General features: G+C 46.0%; 1 protein-coding gene across 1 annotated transcript in view; it reads right to left on the bottom strand.

The window, feature by feature from the left end:
• The window catches only part of MYO18B (myosin XVIIIB), a 529,330-nt gene that overhangs the window by 312,405 nt on the left and 196,763 nt on the right, over positions 1-20,162 (bottom strand). The window contains exons 18-20 of the mRNA XM_066603908.1: positions 19,292-19,439; positions 17,979-18,138; positions 2,415-2,598 (exon numbers count right to left, since the gene is read on the bottom strand). Of these exons, the coding sequence (XP_066460005.1) occupies positions 2,415-2,598; positions 17,979-18,138; positions 19,292-19,439 (492 nt within the window). The remainder of the gene's footprint in view (positions 1-2,414; positions 2,599-17,978; positions 18,139-19,291; positions 19,440-20,162) is intronic.

Genomic DNA, 20,162 nt, shown 5'->3' with positions numbered 1-20,162 from the left:
TATCTGCTGGCTGAACTCAGTAACTACATGATGGGATGCATTGGAGCAGCGCGTTGATGTTGCTGTTGTTGCAGTAACTAGGGTGCTTGCATAAAGAGCTGCTAGAAGTAAGTTGGCGTGTGGCTAAAGTGACAGGGCAACCGACACAGCATCAACATGGACTTTGGGGGACAGTGGAAAGTTAGCAATGTGGTCTCTGCAAAGTTTCCATTGACCAGTCCGGAATGAAAGTTGCATGAAAGACTGTTTAAACTGAGTTATACAACGTTCAAGTGTTCTGTACCACCCACAGTGACCAGCAACCAATACACTTATTGGACTTCATAAAGTGCATTGCAATTAGCAAGAGCACTGTGCCTTGAAGTGTTATCTGCAACCACTAAGCCTGTTGTGCCTTTAAATCTTCAACAACCATCAAAAGCTGCCTAGTAAATGGGCTACAGTATATAGCAGTATGTCATATAACTAAATCTTTTTTTAAGGATTAGAAAAATATAATATTTTCCAAATTAGAAAACCTTCACACTGTTTGTATCCCAAGTGTGTTAACTCCTAGGCACACAGTAACACGTACAGCACCTAGAAGTTATTGGTCAATTTTCTTTCTACGTGGTCTTGGAGATGTAGTCCGCATTTATACTGCATAATCCAAAGATGTAAAGTTTACATGAGCAATTCAGATGCACAAGCTTAGCTGTCAACATTGATTTTTTTTGCATTTGGTGCTGACAGAAGAAAGGGTGGGTTAGCAGGCCTCCGAGGACAAGCGCATAGACTGAAGAATGTAACATAACCTCATTTATGCTTGAACCTTGTTAATATGCAATCTGCTCAGTAGTGATTCTGTTAATAATAAAATAGTAGAAATGATTATGGAAATATGCATTTCACTTCAAATTGCTTTCAAGACTCTGTCCTAAGCCTTAATAAATATTGTGTTTTTTTCCAAGTCATTACCGATATTTAAATGAGAAAAAAGCAAATAACTAAACCTTATATAAATGAATCTTGAGATGCTGCTCAAAAATCAGCTCAGACTAGTTTTAATCTTGATCATCATGATTAAATTTGTCAATGTTAGGACAAGAGATTGCAGGAAAACAAATACTTCCACTCTCGTCTTTGGGTTGGTAACAGATTCTTCGTGACTCAATATCACTTCTGGCTCATTTATTTATTCCACACTGAAAATATTTGAAAGGATTGTCCAGGGACCACACTTTTTGCTAGAAGCCCAAGGACTGCATATGAAATAATAAAGAAGCACATATTAACCTGTTTTTTCCCCCAACAGCTCTGGTCCCTGCCGCTCTCGTCGCCCCAGTCTCTAATCACTTCTAGAAATACCAGATCACATACTGACAGATGCCCTTAGTACCTCCAATATTTGACTGCAGTCAGGGATGGCCTTATGTAAGATATTGCCTTGTGTAAACTTTTCTTTTGTCACCCCCCCCCCCCCCCCTTCATCCGTCAGCATAATTAAAAAAAAAAACTAGGTAAACTAGAGTAAAACCACCAATAAAAAGTCTTCGAGTCTGTTCACACAGTGGAACCCAATGCACATTTTTCAGTGTGGATTTTGCCTCTAAAACCACATCAGAAATACATGACTATGCCGCATATTTCTACTATGCATTTCGCAGTGGATCCAGAAGTGGCTTCAGCTCTGTCAATGGGCAAAATCTGCATGTGGAATTTCCCATACGATTCAGTGGTAAGAAGTGGCATGTCACCAGTTTCTTGAGCTTTTCCTAAAGTCTACTATAGTATGTCACTATGAGTTTATACAGCTACGTATTCAAACATATACATGGGAAGGAATTTGCAGCAAATCTGCAGTATTTGGTCAATTTTCATAACAAATTTGCAGGATTTTTAAAAACACTCTAAATTTGCAGCATACCTATCTATGCTGTGTATTACAACCCTTGAGATAGAAGGGTTCAAGTGGTTATATTACTTTAAAAAAAAATTAATGACTGGGCCTGGTTTTAAAATGAAGCAAACTATGGCTCCTGTGGCCCTGGCTCCCAGTATGGGTGTCCAGAAGAAGTCAGGTGACAGCTGTAGCCAATCAGAGGGGATGGTGATGCTGTGATTGGCCACAGCGGTCATCTGACTTCCACCAGACATGCATGCCAGGAACTAGTGTTATGGCAACGTGAGCTGCTCAGCTGTTTCCTTGGGGCTAAAGATAGGGGAATATAGTCTTTTTTTATGCCATGCTCAGTAGTTAGAAAAACATTTTTTTAAATAGTAGAACAACCCCTTTAAAATCCACAGCAGATCCGCTACAAAAACAGTCTAGTGTTGAAGTTCAGCCCCATTCACTTAAATGTAAATGAGTAAAACATATAAGCTAGATACAAACTATTTACTGAGTCTAAATATTCTTTATAAGAGCCTCTCACCATCTGAAGCTTGATCTGCGCACACACTGACTTCCTTTTCACAGCGGCAAAGCTGCTTGCAAACGTCTTCCTCACACAACTAACTCTCTGCATGGCTTGTTGAGACTTTCCTTCCATTCCAGCAACAGAGCGACAAATCAATGGGAATTTAGCTCGATGCGAAAATAAGTCCTTCAAGTAGTCACTGGAAGCCAAAAGAAAATGACAAAGTTATAAGTCTTGACTACACGATGGAAAACGACTGTATTCAGTACATGGCAGGGATATGTAATATTCCGTGCAGAGCTCGGGAGAGGATATCTACCCAACATCTTTTTATTAGAGCATTTTGGAAGAGATCTAATACAATTTGTCATTTAAAACTTTGGCGTTGGAATCCAATCTGTTAAAGGTAATACAATATATTTACCCATAGTAAAACTGCAGGCAATATGCAGACATAATGAGTTGAACAACATTGTGATATTCTTTGTTTTTACAGTCTGTATTCACAAAGGCCATATCCGCTTTTGACTTTTCACAGGTGAAAAGCAGCAACGTGGTGCAGAAGTAGCAGTGATTTTTTTAGCGGGTTTGCTGTGGAGTTTAAGGCCTCCTGTAGATGAGCATGACGTTTTAACGCTCACAACAGCATAGTGTAATAGCAACTTGAATGGAGCACTATCACATCCTCTCATGAGCTTAACCACGCTACTGTACTGTACTTTTATGCGCTGCCGGGACAGTTTACATTGGCGCGGGATCACCACACCATGTTTGAACAGGCGGGGCAGCCTAATTAGTAGGTAGGCCAGCCTACTCAGTAGGTAGGCCAGCCTACCCAGTAGGCAGGGCAGCCTAAGTAGGGTACTGTTGAATTATGTCACCACCGGAAGTTAGGGGTGGCGACATAATATAGCACTTTGACATAGAGTAACGCCCCCAGCTTCTGATTGGCTGGGGGAATGTATGCCATGAGAAGAGGCAGTGGCGGAGGCAGGAGGACAGGCAGCAGCGGCGGCAGAAGGAGAGGGAGCAACGGTGGCGGCAGGACAACAGCCAGTGGCGTTGGCAGGAAGAGAGGGAATGGCGGCAGCAGGAGGAGACCCAGCAGCAGGAGGAGACCTGGCAGCAGCAGCGGCTGGAAGACACTTGGCGGCAGCAGCGGCAGGAGAGCTGCAGGTTGTAGCAATAGCATCTGCATTGAATTTTGCATGGCCTGGAGGGTTAGGGTTACTTTTCCTGGTAGGCTTACATATAATGTAAGCCTAACATGAAAACAAACCCTAACCCTAACCCTCCAGGCCAGGCAAAAATCAATGCCGACGCTGCTGCTAGCAGTATTGAGAAATCTGCCAATGGGGAGCTAGGAGCATGACAGGGGCATTCCTCCTGTCAAACCTCTAACTTCTGGTGGCATCAAGGTACAACAGTACCCCTAAGCGGTCCCCAGTGTTATTGATTCACATAGTGAAATTGCACAATTTAGTGCCTGATTTTGTTTGGGACAAGTGCACATTTGCACACCCCATAGACTTTTTTTAAAAACACTGCAGATTCGTTGCAGAAAATTTCCGAACTATGTGTGAGTTTAGAAATCTCCTCCACATAATTAGTACTGTAAATACTGCAGAATTTCTGCTGCAAAATCCCCTGTTGAAACTCTGCAGCATTTACACCACACGTGAAGGTGTCCTTAAAGTTTAATTCCACTTGTGAAATGACACTTTTCTGTTATCTGATAGTAAAAAATTCCACTCAACCCCCTCCTCTGCGTGCTCTGGTGCCTCATTGTCCGCTGCAGTGAATGATTTTATCTCCTTAGTGGCCAAGCCTGTTTGCGCCCTAATGACCAGACCAAATTTTGCAAATCTGATACGTGTCACTTTAACATAGAATATCTCCATAAAGACTTTACATATCCAAGTGATTCTGACAATGTTTTTTCGCCACATGTTGTACTTCATTTTGGTGGTAAAAATAATCCGATGGAATTTGTGGAAAATTATTAAAAGCGCCAAATTGGGAAAAATGTTTAAAAATTGTCATTTTTTCACATTTTCAATTGTATTATATCAAATATGTGCAAACATACTGTACAAATTTTTGATAAGATATATATGTCCATCTGTTTACTTCATTTTGGATGCACATTTGAAAAGCTTTCTTTTTTTTTTAACCATTTAGGAGACGTACAAATTTAACATTGATTATCAACATTTTGAGGAACACTTTGTTTTCCTACACCAAGCCAACATTGCAAAGGCTCATAGGTGTCAGAATGATAGATTCCCCCACAAATGACCCCATTTTAAAAACAACACCCCTAAATGTATTCACTGAGGTGGGTGAGGAGTATTTTGACCCCACAGGTTTTTTTCAAGAGTTAATGCAATTTAGAGGAGAAAAATAAAATTTCTGATTTCTGCATATATGTCATTTTAAAGGCAGTTTTTTTTCTAGAGTGCGCATGAAAATGAGGATTTGCACCCCAAAATGGATACCCGTGTTTGTCCTGTGTTCAGAAACATACCCATTGTGGCCCTAATATTGTGTCCGTATGCACAAAGGGGCCCAAACCAAAAGGAGCAGCCAGTGCCTTTCAAAACAGAGATTTTGGTTAAAGGTGTTTTAGGCCCCATTGCCCACTTGTAGGGCCCTTGAGTGGCCAAAACGATATAGAACCCCCACAAATGACCCCATTTTGAAAACTAGACCCCTTAGCAAATTCATCTAGCAGTGTACTGCTTATTTTGACCCTACAGTTTTTGAATGAATCTAAGCAAAGCAGAAGGAAAAAATTACAATTCTAATTTTTTGGCAATTGTGTCTTTTTAAAAACATTTTTTTTTATACAGCACACTTATGAATGAAGACTTACACCCCAAAATGGATAGCCCTGTTTATCCTGTGTTCAGAAATATACCTATTGTGACTCTAATATGTCAATATGCACAACGGGGACCAAAATGAAAGGAGCAATCGGTGACTTCCAGAAAATACATTTTGCTTGAAGGTGATTTAGGCCCCATTGCCCACTTGTAGAGCCGTGAGCAGCCAAAACGATGGAGAGCCCCCACAAATGACCCCATTTTGAAAACTAGACCCCTTATCGAATTCACCTAGCAGTATGCTGCTTATTTTGACCCCACAGTTTTTGAATGAATCTAAGCAAAGCAGAAGGAAAAAATTACGATTTTCATTTTTGTGGGCAATTGTGTCAAATTAAAAACAGTTTTTTTGTACAGCATACATATAAATAAAGACTTGCACCCAAAAATGGATACCCCTGTTTGTCCTGTGTTCAGAAATATACTCTTTGTGGCCCTAATCTGCTTACAAGACACATGGCTCGGCCTGTAATAGAGGGAACACCCGTTGGATTTCAGGACACAACTGAAAAAATTCCAGGTCCCATTGCCCCTTGAGTGGCCTAAACGATAGAGAACCCCCACAAATAACCCCATTTTGAAAACTAGACCCCTTAACAAATTAATCTAGGGGTGTACTGTGTATTTTGATCCCACAGTTTTTGAATGAATCTATGCAAAGCAGAAGAAAATAAATATAATTTTCATTTTTTTGGCAATTGTGTCAATTTAAAAACAGGTTTTTTTGTACAGTACACATATGAATGAAAACTTTCACCCCAAAATGGATACCCCCGTTTGTCCTGTGTTCAGAAACATACCCATTGTGGCCTCAATCTACTTACAGGACACATGGCTAGGCCCATAATGGAGGGAACACCCATTGGATTTCAGGGCACAACTGAATAAATTCCAGGCCCCATTGCCCACTTGTACGGAAGCTAGTTGGAATGGGCACATGGAGCAATAAAACTGTGTTTCCTCCTCCCATGCTTTTTTGGGGGTATTTCATGACCTCAGCGGCGGGGATGGGGTGTAAAAAGTGGCGCTCCGTGAGGCTTCGTACGCTTGCGGAGGTGCGGTGGTCTCACATAGGAGGCGCTCAACAAGCTGCTCCTGGAACTGCAGGAAGCCGAGCGTTCCCGGGGCTTCTTGTAAATTACGTATTACAGGTAGCGGTCTGAATAATGCGGGGCTCACACAGCCATATGTGGAATCCGCTTGCATAGGCCCGCAGCAGATCCCAGCTGTGAGCCCGGCCGTGGCGCTGCATACAGCCACCTATTGTATTGCACATAACTGCGTACTCACAGCCGGTCATACGCAGCACACCATTTTTTGTTTGTATTTCCCGCGCCGTCGCTTAGAGATGACCCAGGTACCCGCAGCCCGTACACAATGTATTTGCATATGGGCTGCGGGTATATCGGCGGTCATAGAGCACAATGGGCTCTAGATCACGGATATCCGCGGTAAAATATAACATGCTGTGTTCTGTTTTCTGCAAGTGGATTACATAATTCCGACTCGCTAATTGGGAGGAATTGTGTAATCCAATGCATGTGATTGATCCGCGGATTACCGCGGATCAAGCGCATGCAGAACCCGTAATTTCTATCTGGTCATGTGAGACCTAATGTTCTATCGCTACTTTTTTATCACATGACCGAGGACCGCTCAATGAGGCCACCGGTCACTGCTCCAAGCACTCAGCGACTGTTGGTAGCCAGTAGCAGGGAGATTTTAAATTTCCTGGGCAATCCTTCACTTTTGCGCATGCGTTCGCCATCATGCTGACGTCGCATGCTCCGAAGCTGGGGTAAAGTCTGCGGATCAACATCCCATCAGGGGACAAATCCAGGGACCTTGAGTACGTAATTTCATCTTCCCTTACGGATACGATCCATAAGGGGAGATGAAACTTTTACAACTTTTTTTTTTTTTACTTTTAACTTTATATGATCAACGTTATCTGATGAATAACAGTGATCATGTGACTGGGAACCGCATACAGCAGTCCCCAGTCATATCTCCCTGCACTCGGCTATCTGTGACAAGACGGGTGCAGGGAGACTTTGAATTTGCCAGGCTCACCCGCCTTCTGCGCAAGCGTGCCACATCGGCGCATGTGCAGAAGCCAGCATTGGGTCCAGAGAGCGGCGGGAGGACATAGAGGAATGGAGGTGAGTATTTTCACCTTCCCTCATGGATCCGATCACTGCAGTCCCCGATGACATGCCCTGCCTCCCGGCTACCTACAGGAGTCGGGAGCCAGGAGATTTTAAATTTCTGGGCCTTCTACGCATACGGCTGACGTAATGCCGCCTGGTGCGCATGCGCTGAAGGCCGGCTTCGGGGCCGTGAGGACCAGGACAGCAGGGAGCAGTGCGGTGGACGGGGGTGAGTATTCCCAGCTGCCCCCATGGATCCGATCCATGAGGGCAGCTGAATCTTTAACTTTTTAAAAACTTTTTTGAACTTTTATGGGATCGGCGCTATCCATTGGATAGCGCCAATCGCATTGCCGGGGGAATATGCCCACAGCCCGGGATGACAGCTCCATGCTGTCGGCTACCTGCGGGCACCAACAACATGGAGCTGTCACGTCCAGAGCCCATGTGGCATTAATCCCTGCAGGACACATTTTTACGTCCTCAGGGATTAAGGCCCACTTGGGCAGGACGTAAAAACACTATGGGCTGGTCACTAAGGGGTTATGTATCAATGACCAGACTTTCTATAGATGTAATAAATAATATCTGTGGGCACAAGTAGTTATTCTGTGCAGTACAATGTATCTACCCATTTTACAATCAAGAAATAGCAATATACTATAGAGTAAGTTTTCCAAACGTGTGCACCGTGGAGCCCTTGGGGCTCCGTGAGTGATTGCCAGGGGCTCCGACATAGGGTCTAGGTCCCCGCTCTACTCTCTCCTGTAGAGGTGTGATGTCCGCACAGCCTATACTTAGGAAATGAGTGTGCAGGACCTGTGATTGGCATAGTAACACCGATCACATGAACTGGCTCCAGTGATGTGATCCATGTTGTTATGCCGACCACAGGTCCTGCACACTTATTTCCTCAGTACAGGCTTTTTGGACACCGCTATAGCGGTGAATAGAGCAGAGACTAATGGAGCATTTTTATAGGTGCGATTGAGGCAACCCATGGACCAGAGACTACACGGCCATCCCAATTGCCTCTATTGTAATCTACACTGCTAAACTTCTCCCTGCATCTGAAGAGCATAGCAGCAATAGGGGACTCTATCACTACAGTGGCCGCAATTGGGGACCCTATCACTATTGGGGTGGCAATTGGGGACCCTATTACTACTGGGGCAGCAATAAGGGTCACTATTACTACTGGAGTCAATATAAGGGATGCTATTACTACTAGGGTAAATATAGAGGACACTATTACTACTGAGGCCACTGTGGGGGGGGGGGGGGTCACTTACTACTGGGGCCAATATAGAGGACACTATTACTACTGGGGCCACCAATATAAGGGACAATATTACTACTGAGGACACTGTGGGGAACACTATTACTACTGGGGCCAATATAGGGGATGCTATTACTACACAGGCAGATTTGCTGCATAATTTAAAGTAGCTGTAGCAGCAAGGTGGATGAAATTTCGAAAATCATCCACACGTTGTGGAAAAAATCTGCATAAAGCCCGTGTGGATATAGACATGTGGTGCAGCATTTAATTACACAGGATGTTAATTTTAAATATAATGTATATCCCCAAATGTATAATAGCTAGAGATGAACTTACTCGTTTAGGGCGTTTTTGCACTCGAGCGCCGCTTTTTCCAAGTAACTGACTACTCGGACGAAAAGATTCAGGGGGGGGGCGGCGTGGTGGAGTGGGGGGTAGCAGTGGGAAACAGGGGAGAGCTCTTTCTCTCTCCCCCCCACTCCCCTGTGCAAACCCTCCGCTCACCCCCGGTGCCCCCCGAATCTTTTCGCCCGAGTAGTTGGTTACTCGGAAAAAGCAGTGCTCGAGTGCAAAAACGCCCTAAACGAGTAAGTTCGCTCATCTCTAATAATAGCCCATCCAGTACTCCTCCCTGTTTTTTGTTTTTCTTTTAAACAGCCCTGTCCTTTTTATAACGACGGAGGTAAAAATCATATGTTGTGATAAGCCACGCCCCTAACCCCTCTCCTGACCACACTCTCCCCAAAAAAATTTATTTCAAAAATGGCTCCATGGCTAAAAAAAAGTTTGGGAACCACTGCTGTAGAGCGTGGACCTTGCAGACATTAGTGAAAAAAGGAAGAAGAGATAATGGGTCAGGTAAAACAACCATCCTTGCATTTTCCATTTATCTTATTTTCAAAGGATATTAATTTATTTTAGGCATTTAGTATTGTAAATGTATTACTTTGTTTTTGTGCCAGTTACTTTTACCCTGTAAACTTTTTTGCTTTGAAATACAACATGACAGGTAATGGAGTCAAGAAAAATCAATAGGGAGCAGTGCTCCAGACAGCCCTATATAGCACGGTAAGTCTGGGAGCAAACAACTAAAATAACAATGCGATGAGATCTGCGCTAATGTGGCTGACACAGTGTGCCAGGCTCAGTCTCTAAAGCCTCTGCTAATCTTCCTCTTTTGCTCTCACGCTACAGGAATTAAAGACATTAGTGCAATAAATGAACAAAACTCAAATCAGCTCGACCTATTTCATTGCAGGTTATATTGATTGGAGGTGTAAAGAGCATAATGTTCTGATTACATTTCAATTGGAATTACATGTACCCATACTCCCTATAACGCTATAAATGGCAGCTGATTCAAAGTGAGTTTTAATGAAGATAATCATTTGGGGAATGACAGAATGCAGAATGGAAAACTATTCCTGCCAGAAAGAGAATCCATTCCTTTGTTAACCTAGCCTTATGCTTTCTCTATCACTTAGGGATAGAAAAACGAATAACGTTTTATTAATACAGAGTATTCCTTGTTGATGTGTAATCAAATCAAAGACACTGAATATGGTGTGGTAGGTATATGATGGCCATCTAGAATCACTGATCCGCTATGCTTCTAAATTCAATACAGCTTATGAGAATAACAGATGCGTAAAGCAAAGACAGTATCACTTATCAACTGCCGTGTGGAGCATGATTACAAATGCAAAGTCATAGGCTTCATTTTAAAGAGAGCTGTTCACCAGGCTATCATTGCCTTTTTAATTGGCATCAGAAGCATGTGGATTTAGGATGCTCCGTGGTACAATTCATCAAGAAGCAAGCATAGTATATGACATGCTTTCCATGCTCAATTGAAGGCTTTATTTGCTGTATGTTTTTTATATAGATACATGAAGTGAATGGTTAAAACAGGGAGAAACAAATAATAGAGCACAGCAATAGTGTAGAAGTGAAAAAAGCTGTTGTCCGAGCCCAAATTAGAGGAAAGCTTTAGAAGTAATTGCTTAAGGCTCTGCTGCCTCCAATGTCTAGTGGAAAGAACACAACACAGTTTGGTAGGCTGAAAAAAGACAAATATTAGAGATGAGCGAACGTACTCGTCCGAGCTTGATACTCGTTCGAGTATTAGGGTGTTCGAGATGCTCGTTACCCGTGACGAGTACCACGCGATGTTCAAGTTACTTTCACTTTCATCTCTGAGACGTTAGCGCGCTTTTCTGGCCAATAGAAAGACAGGGAAGGCATTACAACTTCCCCCTGCGACGGTCAAGCCCTATACCACCCCCCTGCAGGGAGTGGCTGGCGAGATCAGGTGTCACCCGAGTATATAAATCGGCCCCTCCCGCGGCTCGCCTCAGATGCATTCTGACAGAGATCAGGGAAAGTGCTGCTGGTGCCGGAGCTGCTATAGGGAGAGCGATAGGAGTTATTTTAGGCTTCAAGAACCCCAACGGTCCTTCTTAGGGCCACATCTGACCGTGTGCAGTACTGTTGAGGCTGCTTTAGCAGTGTTGCACAATTTTTTTTTTGTATATCGGGCGTGCAGAGCATTGTGTCTGCGGTCTGCAGTCATTGTACAGAGTATAGGGCCGGTACTGGTGAGGCAGGGAAAGAGATATTCAGGCTATACAGGCAGTGGGCTTTTTCCAAAAAATTGGGAAAGAATACTATATTTGGGCTGCCTGTGACCGTCTTCAGTTTACTGCGTGTCTGCTGGGGGTAGTAGTCCTAATTAATACGCAGCTAAGCGTTACAGCAGGCTTGCGCAAAATTGTTTCCTGGATCTGCTGTCTCTGTTACATCAGCGCCGTCATCCCGCCAGAGGGAAACAGTATACATAATATTATACGCTGCCTACAGTATCTATCTGCTGGGGGTAGTAGTCCTAATTAATACGCAGCTAAGCGTTACAGCAGGCTTGCGCAAAATTGTTTCCTGGATCTGCTGTCTCTGTTACATCAGCGCCGTCATCCCGCCAGAGGGAAACAGTATAAATAATATTATACGCTGCCTACAGTATCTATCTGCTGGGGGTAGTAGTCCTAATTAATACCCAGCTAAGCGTTAAAGCAGGCTTGTGCAAAATTGTTTCCTGGATCTGCTGTCTCTGTTACATGATCGCCGTCATCCCGCCAGAGGGAAAGAGTATACATAATATTATACGCTGCCTACAGTATGTATCTGCTGGGGGTAGTAGTCCTAATTAATACGCAGCTAAGCGTTACAGCAGGCTTGCGCAAAATTGTTTCCTGGATCTGCTGTCTCTGTTACATCAGCGCTGTCATCCCGCCAGAGGGAAAGAGTATACATAATATTATACGCTGCCTACAGTATCTATCTGCTGGGGGTAGTAGTCCTAATTAATACGCAGCTAAGCGTTACAGCAGGCTTGCACAAAATTGTTTCCTGGATCTGCTGTCTCTGTAACATGATCACCGTCATCCCGCCAGAGGGAAAGAGTATACATAATATTATACACTGCCTACAGTATCTGTCTGCTGTATCAGCTCAGCATTTTAAAAAAATAGAAGCAAAATACTTAAGGCCTACTACTGGCCTTTGGCCACTTGACTGCTTCTGTGCTGTGAATTCCACTAGCTCAGTCATACGCACCTACGTCTCACTACAGGCGTGCGCAAAATTGTTTCCTGGTTCTGCTGTGCGTTCCGTAAGCGAAGTCAGCCTCCAACCACAGGCCAATAAGCGGCCCATTTAATTACAGCGTTCTGTTTCTGCACTACTGGTAATACAGCATGCTGAGGGGTAGGGGTAGGCCTAGAGGACGTGGACGCGGGCAAGGAAGCGGAGGCCCAAGTCAGGGTGTGGGCACAGGCCGAGCTCCTGATCCAGGTGTATCGCAGCCGACTGCTGCGGGATTAGGAGAGAGGCACGTTTCTGGCGTCCCCACATTCATCGCACAATTAATGGGTCCACGCGGTAGACCTTTATTAGAAAATGAGCAGTGTGAGCAGGTCCTGTCGTGGATGGCAGAAAGTGCATCCAGCAATCTATCGACCACCCAGAATTCTGCGCCGTCCACTGCTGCAACTCTGAATCCTCTGGCTGCTACTCCTCCTTCCTCCCAGCCTCCTCACTCCATTACAATGACACATTCTGAGGAGCAGGCAGACTCCCAGGAACTATTCTCGGGCCCCTGCCAAGATTGGGCAGCTATGGTTCCTCTCCCACCGGAGGAGTTTGTCGTGACCGATGCCCAACCTTTGGAAAGTTCCCGGGGTCCGGGGATGAGGCTGGGGACTTCCGGCAACTGTCTCAAGAGCTTTCAGTGGGTGAGGAGGACGATGACGATGAGACACAGTTGTCTATCACTCAGGTAGTAGTAATTGGAGTAAGTCTGAGGGAGGAGCGCACAGAGGATGCGGAGGAAGAGCAGCAGGACGATGAGGTGACTGACCCCACCTGGTTTGCTACACCTACTGAGGACAGGTCTTCAGAGGGGGAGGCAAGTGCAGCAGCTGGGCAGGTTGGAAGAGGCAGTGCGGTGGCCAGGGGTAGAGGCAGGGCCAGTCCGAATAATCCACCAACTGTTTCCCAAAGCGCCCCCTCGAGTCATGCCACTCTGCAGAGGCCGAGGTGCTCAAAGGTCTGGCACAGTTTTTCACTGAGAGTGCAGACGACCGACGAACAGTGGTGTGCAACCTTTGTCGCGCCAAGATCAGCCGGGGAGCCACCACCACCAGCCTCACCACCACCAGCATGCGCAGACATATGATGGCCAAGCACCCCACAAGGTGGGACGAAGGCCGTTCACCGCCTCCGGTTTGCACCGCTGCCTCTCCCCCTGTGCCCCAACCTGCCACTGAGATCCAACCCCCCTCTCAGGACACAGGCACTACCGTCTCCTGGCCTGCACCCACACCTTCACCTCCACTGTGCTCGGCCCCATCCACCAATGTCTCTCAGCGCACCATCCAGCCGTCGCTAGCGCAAGTGTTGGAGCGCAAGCGCAAGTACGCCGTCACGCACCCGCACGCTCAAGCGTTAAACGTGCACATAGCCAAATTTATCAGCCTTGAGATGCTGCCGTATAGGGTTGTGGAAACAGAGGCTTTCAAAGGTATGATGGCAGCGGCCCTGCGCTACTCAGTTCCCAGTCGCCACTACTTTTCCCGATGTGCCGTCCCAGCCCTGCACGACCACGTCTCCCGCAACATTGTACGCGCCCTCACCAACGCGGTTACTGGCAAGGTCCACTTAACAACGGATACGTGGACAAGCACAGGCGGGCAGGGCCACTATATCTCCCTGACGGCACATTGGGTGAATTTAGTGGAGGCAGGGACAGAGTCAGAGCCTGGGATCGCTCACGTCCTACCCACCCCCAGAATTGCGGGCCCCAGCTCGGTGGTGGTATCTGCGGCGGTGTATGCTTCCTCCACTCAACCACCCTCCTCTTCCTCCTACGCAACCTCTGTCTCACAATCAAGATGTGTCAGCAGCAGCACGTCGCCAGCAGTCGGTGTCGCGCGTCGTGGCAGCACAGCGGTGGGCAAGCGTCAGCAGGCCGTGCTGAAACTACTCAGCTTAGGAGAGAAGAGGCACATGGCCCACGAACTGCTGCAGGGTCTGACAGAGCAGACCGACCACTGGCTTGTGCCGCTGAGCCTCCAACCGGGCATGGTCGTGTGTGACAACAGCCGTAACCTGGTGGCGGCTCTGCAGCTCGGCAGCCTCACGCACGTGCCATGCCTGGCCCACATCTTTAATTTAGTGGTTCAGCGCTTTCTGAAAAGCTACCCACGCTTGTCAGACCAGCTCGGAAAGGTGCGCTGGCTCTGCGCACATTTCCGCAAGTCCCACATGGACGCTGCCACCCTGCACACCCTGCAACATCGGTTTCATCTGCCAGTGCACCGACTGCTGTGCGACATGCCCACACGATGGAACTCTATGCTCCACATGTTGGCCAGGCTCTATAAGGAGCGTAGAGCTATAGTGGAATACCAACTCCAACATGGGCGGCGCAGTGGGAGTCAGCCTCCTCAATTCTTTACAGAAGAGTGGGCATGGTTGGCAGACATCTGCCAGGTCATTGGAAACTTTGAGGAGTCTACCCAGATGGTGAGCGGTAATGCTGCAATCATTAGCGTCACCATTCCTCTGCTATGCCTCTTGAGAAGTTCCCTGCAAAGCATAAAGGCAGACGTTTTGCGCTCGGAAACAGAGGCGGGGGAAGACAGTATGTCGCTGGATAGTCAGAGCACCCTCCTGTCTATATCTCAGCGCGTTGAGGAGAAGGAGGAGCATGAGGAGGATGAGGAGGAGGGGGAAGAAACAGCTTGGCCCACTGCTGAGGGTACCCATGCTGCTTGCCTGTCATCCTTTCAGCGTGTATGGCCTGAGGAGGAGGAGGAGGAGGATCCTGAAAGTGATCTTCCTAGTGAGGACAGCCATGTGTTGCGTACAGGTACCCTGGCACACATGGCTGACTTCATGTTAGGATGCCTTTCTCGTGACCCTCGCGTTACACGCATTCTGGCCACTACGGATTACTGGGTGTACACACTGCTCGACCCACGGTATAAGGAGAACCTTTCCACTCTCATACCCGAAGAGGAAAGGGGTTCGAGAGTGATGCTATACCACAGGACCCTGGCGGACAAACTGATGGTAAAATTCCCATCCGACAGCGCTAGTGGCCGAAGGCGCAGTTCCGAGGGCCGGGTAGCAGGGGAGGCACAGAGATCAGGCAGCATGTACAGCACAGACAGGGGAACACTCTCCAAGGCCTTTGACAGCTTTCTGGCTCCCCAGCAAGACTGTGTCACCGCTCCCCAGTCAAGGCTGAGTCGGCGGGAGCACTGTAAAAGGATGGTGAGGGAGTACGTAGCCGATCGCACGACCGTCCTCCGTGACGCCTCTGCCCCCTACAACTACTGGGTGTCGAAGCTGGACACTTGGCCTGAACTCGCGCTCTATGCCCTGGAGGTGCTTGCTTGTCCTGCGGCTAGCGTCTTGTCAGAGAGGGTGTTTAGTGCGGCTAGGGGAATCATCACGGATAAGCGTACCCGCCTGTCAACCGACAGTGCCGACAGGCTTACACTCATAAAGATGAACAAAACCTGGATTTCCCCAGACTTCTCTTCTCCACCAGCGGACAGCAGCGATACCTAAACAATACGTAGGCTGCACCCGCGGATGGAAGCATTGTTCTCTATCACCATCAAAAACGTGGACCTTTTAGCTTCATCAATCTTTGTATAATATTCATCCTCCTCCTCCTGCTCCTCCGCCTGAAACCTGACGTAATCACGCCGAACGGGCAATTTTTCTTAGGCCCACAAGGCTCAGTCATATAATTTTTGTAAACAATTTTTATACGTTTCAATGCTCATTAAAGCGTTGAAACTTGCACCTGAACCAATTTTTATTTTAACTGGGCTGCCTCCAGGCCTAGTTACAAATTAAGCCACATTAACCAAAGCGATTAATGGGTTTCACCTGCCCTCTTGGTTGGGCATGGGCAATTTTTCTGAGGTACATTAGTACTGTTGGTACACCAATATTTTGGGGCCCTCGCCTACAGTGTAATCCAATTAATTTTTTGCCCACCTGCATTAAAGCTGATGTTACATCAGCTGTGCTGGGCACTGCAATGGGATATATTTATGTACCGCCGGTGGGTTCCAGGGAGCCACCCATGCTGTGGGTCCACAGGGAGTTGTAACTGCATGTGTCCACTTCTAAAGAACCCCAGTCTGACTGGGGCATGCAGTGTGGGCCGAAGCCCACCTGCATTAAACATGACATTACCTCAGCTGTGATGGGCAATGCAATGGGATATATTTATGTACCGCCGGTGGCTTCCTGGCACCCACCCATGCTGTCGGTCCACAGGGAGTTGTAACTGCATGTGTCCACTTCTAAAGAATCCCAGTCTGACTGGGGCATGCAGTGTGGGCCGAAGCCCAGCTGCATTTAATCGGACGTTACCTCAGCTGTGATGGGCACTGCAATGGGATACATTTATGTACAGCCGGTGGGTTCCAGGGAGCCACCCATGCTGTAGGTGCACACGGAATTCCCATTGCGGAGTTGTACCTGCCTGTGACTATTTATGAAAAACCGCGATCTGACTGGGGCATGCAGACACCTTGACAGAATGAATAGTGTGTGGCACATAGGTTCCCCATTGCTATGCCCACATGTGCAGCTCCTGATGGCGGTGGCACAGGATTATATTTCTCATTGCTTCTGTACAGCATTGTGGGCTATCGCCCCGCCCATTTTAAAGAGGGTCGCTGCCTAGCCGCGGCAACCCTCTGCAGTGTGTGCCTGCGGTTCCTCCTCATGGCAGACGCACTTATAAATAGACATGAGGGTGGTATGGCATGAGTGCAGCTGAAGACTGCGCAGGGACACTTTGGTGTGCGCTGTGTACACTGCGTCGTGCGGGGGGGGGGTGGGCAGCATGTAACCCAGGAGAAGTGGCAGCGGAGTGTCATGCAGGCAGTGATTGTGCTTTGTTGGAGGTAGTGTGGTGCTTAGCTAAGGTATGCATTGCTAATGAGGGCTTTTCAGAAGTAAAAGTTGTTGGGAGGGCCCACTCTTGCCGCTATTGTGGCTTAATAGTGGGACCTGGGAACTTGAGATGCAGCCCAACATGTAGCCCCTCGCCTGCCCTATCCGTTGCTGTGTCGCTCCCATCACTTTCTTGAATTGCCCCGATTTTTACAAATGGAAACCTTAGCGAGCATCGGCGATATACAAAAATGCTCGAGTCGCCCATTGACTTCAATGGGGTTCGTTACGCGAAACGAACCCTCGAGCATCGCGAAAATTTCATCCCGAGTAACAAGCACCCGAGCATTTTGGTGCTCGCTCATCTCTAACAAATATCCATCCACTTTGGCCTGTCCATCCCCCCCCCCCCCCCATGTTGATCCAAAGGAAGGCAAAAAAAAACCTAATGAGGCAGAAGCCAATTAGCCCCATCCTTCCCGACTCCATAATGGCAGTCAGAATAATCCCTGAATCATCAATCCTCAGAGAAAAGTTCCTTCCTGACTCCAAGTCCGGTAGTCGGAAGATCCCAGGATCAACATGTCTATATCCTGAAAAGTCATAGTGCTCTAAAAAGACATCTAGTCCCATCTTAAACTCCTCTATCGATTTTTCCATCACCACGTCCTGAGGCATAGTCTCACTATCGAACTCTCTGGCTGAGGACGTGGTAATGGCCACTCTAAATAAATTAGCAGAAATGCTGATAAAGTGAGTAGAGCATCATATGGCTACTTACATCTTAGACTGCTGCAGCACATGCACAGCATTTTCAGCAGATAAATTTAGTTTGGCTTTGTTGATCCAATTGGAAGCATCATATCGTACAGGATCTTTACCCAACTGGTGGAGGAGCTCAAATTGAAGAGGTTGTTCACACTTTCGAAGAGGCCCGTGGTCTAAAAAGTACATCAATATTATTATATTGCAATAGTTAAAACACTTCTGCTCATCTTTTATTGTATGAAAATTTGATACACTTAAAACCTGGCAATTTGAATCCTCCATATCTAAAGCTGGTCACGGACTTGATGATTTGTGGACTATATCTGGAGCATTATTATAAATCAGAACACTTATCACGGTTTAACTACACAGGAAAAGCTATTTCCCAAGATATAAGTTACTTTTCCCATTATTATGTGAAAACTTGTTCATTGGCCCACACAATAAGTTACAACTGTAATATTTACCACTCGGGGCTTAGACAAATTTTTAAGCATGAATGATACATTTACTACTTTATAAAGCAGATTTTCATTGGTCAGAGCCATAAAAATAATGATTAAAATCACTCCGATCAATAATGGCTATTGTTAAATCTATAGCTAGTTTCTCATTTTCCTTAAGTTTTGTAAAAGGAACATTGATGTTAGAGAAATATAGGATACAAAATGCTATTCCTCTAACCTTCTCTGTCATTTCTCCTCTGCATTGCCCATTATTGTATGAATATCACAATTTTCTAAGTATTTATCTCTTTCAGTACCTTGACAGCAGGCAGGAACAGATAACAGTATAATTCCTTATGCTGGTCAATAACATAGCAGTTCTGGCTAATGAATAGCATTTGTTATTAATTCTGTCACACCACGAGACCTAGGATACTGGCCAAAAGGCTCGGGGCACATGTCCTGGGTGCCCATGCTGGTCACTAATACCATAGCTGGTAAATTGCTGCTAAAAATGTATTTTACTTGATCTAAATTAGTAGAAAAAATTATCATTGTATTGACATATATTCAGTGTAGAGATGAGCGAGCCTACTCGGCCACGCCCCTTTTTCGCCCGAGCACCGCGATTTTCGAGTACTTCCGTACTCGGGCGAAAAGATTCGGGGGGCGCTGTGGGTGAGTGGGGGGTTGCAGCGGGGAGTGGGGGGGAGAGGGAGAGAGAGAGGGCGCCGCTATACCTCCCACCGCCCCCCGGCGCCCCCCGAATCTTTTCACCCGAGTACTGAAGTACTCGAAAATCGCGGTGCTCGATCGAGTAAATACTCGAAACGAGTAGATTCGCTCATCTCTAATTCAGTGTCATATTGACTTTCCTTACCTTGTTTATCTTCACCTTTTAGTTCATAGTAGGAACACAACCGGTTGATAACATTGTCATCAGTAGAACCTTGGATGAGAACTTCCTCATCGAGAATCCAGAGAAGACCTTTCCTCTCTTCCATCTGATTGCTGGCTTGTACATTTATCTGTAAGAAATAGTAAAATGAAATACTTCTTTCTTTCCTTCCATCCATTCATCTATCACAAAAGCTTAACAGTCTGGACAAGTATGAATTCAGATTATACCAACATTTTTGTGAAGAATTCCCATCTACCACCAGGAAAATCCATACAACAATGTGGGAAAAAGCTGAAAAGCTCCAGATATGATACAAATGTCAACTCTAGAATATTAAAGCTGAAACAGATAATAGTTTCCTGACTATAAAAGTTTACAGGCTTTAAAGGGTATTGAACTGTAGATAAAGAGCATTTGAGATAATCAAGTATAAAAATTTCATCAATGAAAATGCAGTGTATTACATAAAGATCACTTGTAAAAGTTAACAGAGAACACAAACGAATGGCGTAGTAGAAATGAAGCTCAAATCTCTAGTCAAGACATCACTGAACAAGCCAAAAGGGGCTTTTGGACCCCATTAGGCACAAGGGCCAGGTTCAACTACAACCTCTGTATTCCCAGTGGGTACACCCCAGCTTACCCAAAATTTTGCACTTGAGTCCAATCAAATGAGAAGGCAAAATCAAATGCTAGAACCAGAATGAAGGGGTGAGTATTTAAAGAGACAAGACACTGACCTCAGTTCCAGTTGTATGTGTTTTATACCTTTGTGTGTTATAAGCTACTTGTATATGATAATGAACTTAAAAACTGACTGTTGTGACTCAGATTTCCTGAGCATTTTCCA

This window comes from Eleutherodactylus coqui, chromosome 5 (genome assembly GCF_035609145.1).
Source record: "Eleutherodactylus coqui strain aEleCoq1 chromosome 5, aEleCoq1.hap1, whole genome shotgun sequence".
In the NCBI taxonomy this organism is placed as follows: Eukaryota; Metazoa; Chordata; class Amphibia; order Anura; family Eleutherodactylidae; genus Eleutherodactylus; species Eleutherodactylus coqui.
Note: the sequence above shows the minus strand (reverse complement) of the source record. Positions and strands in the feature narration are given on the sequence as shown.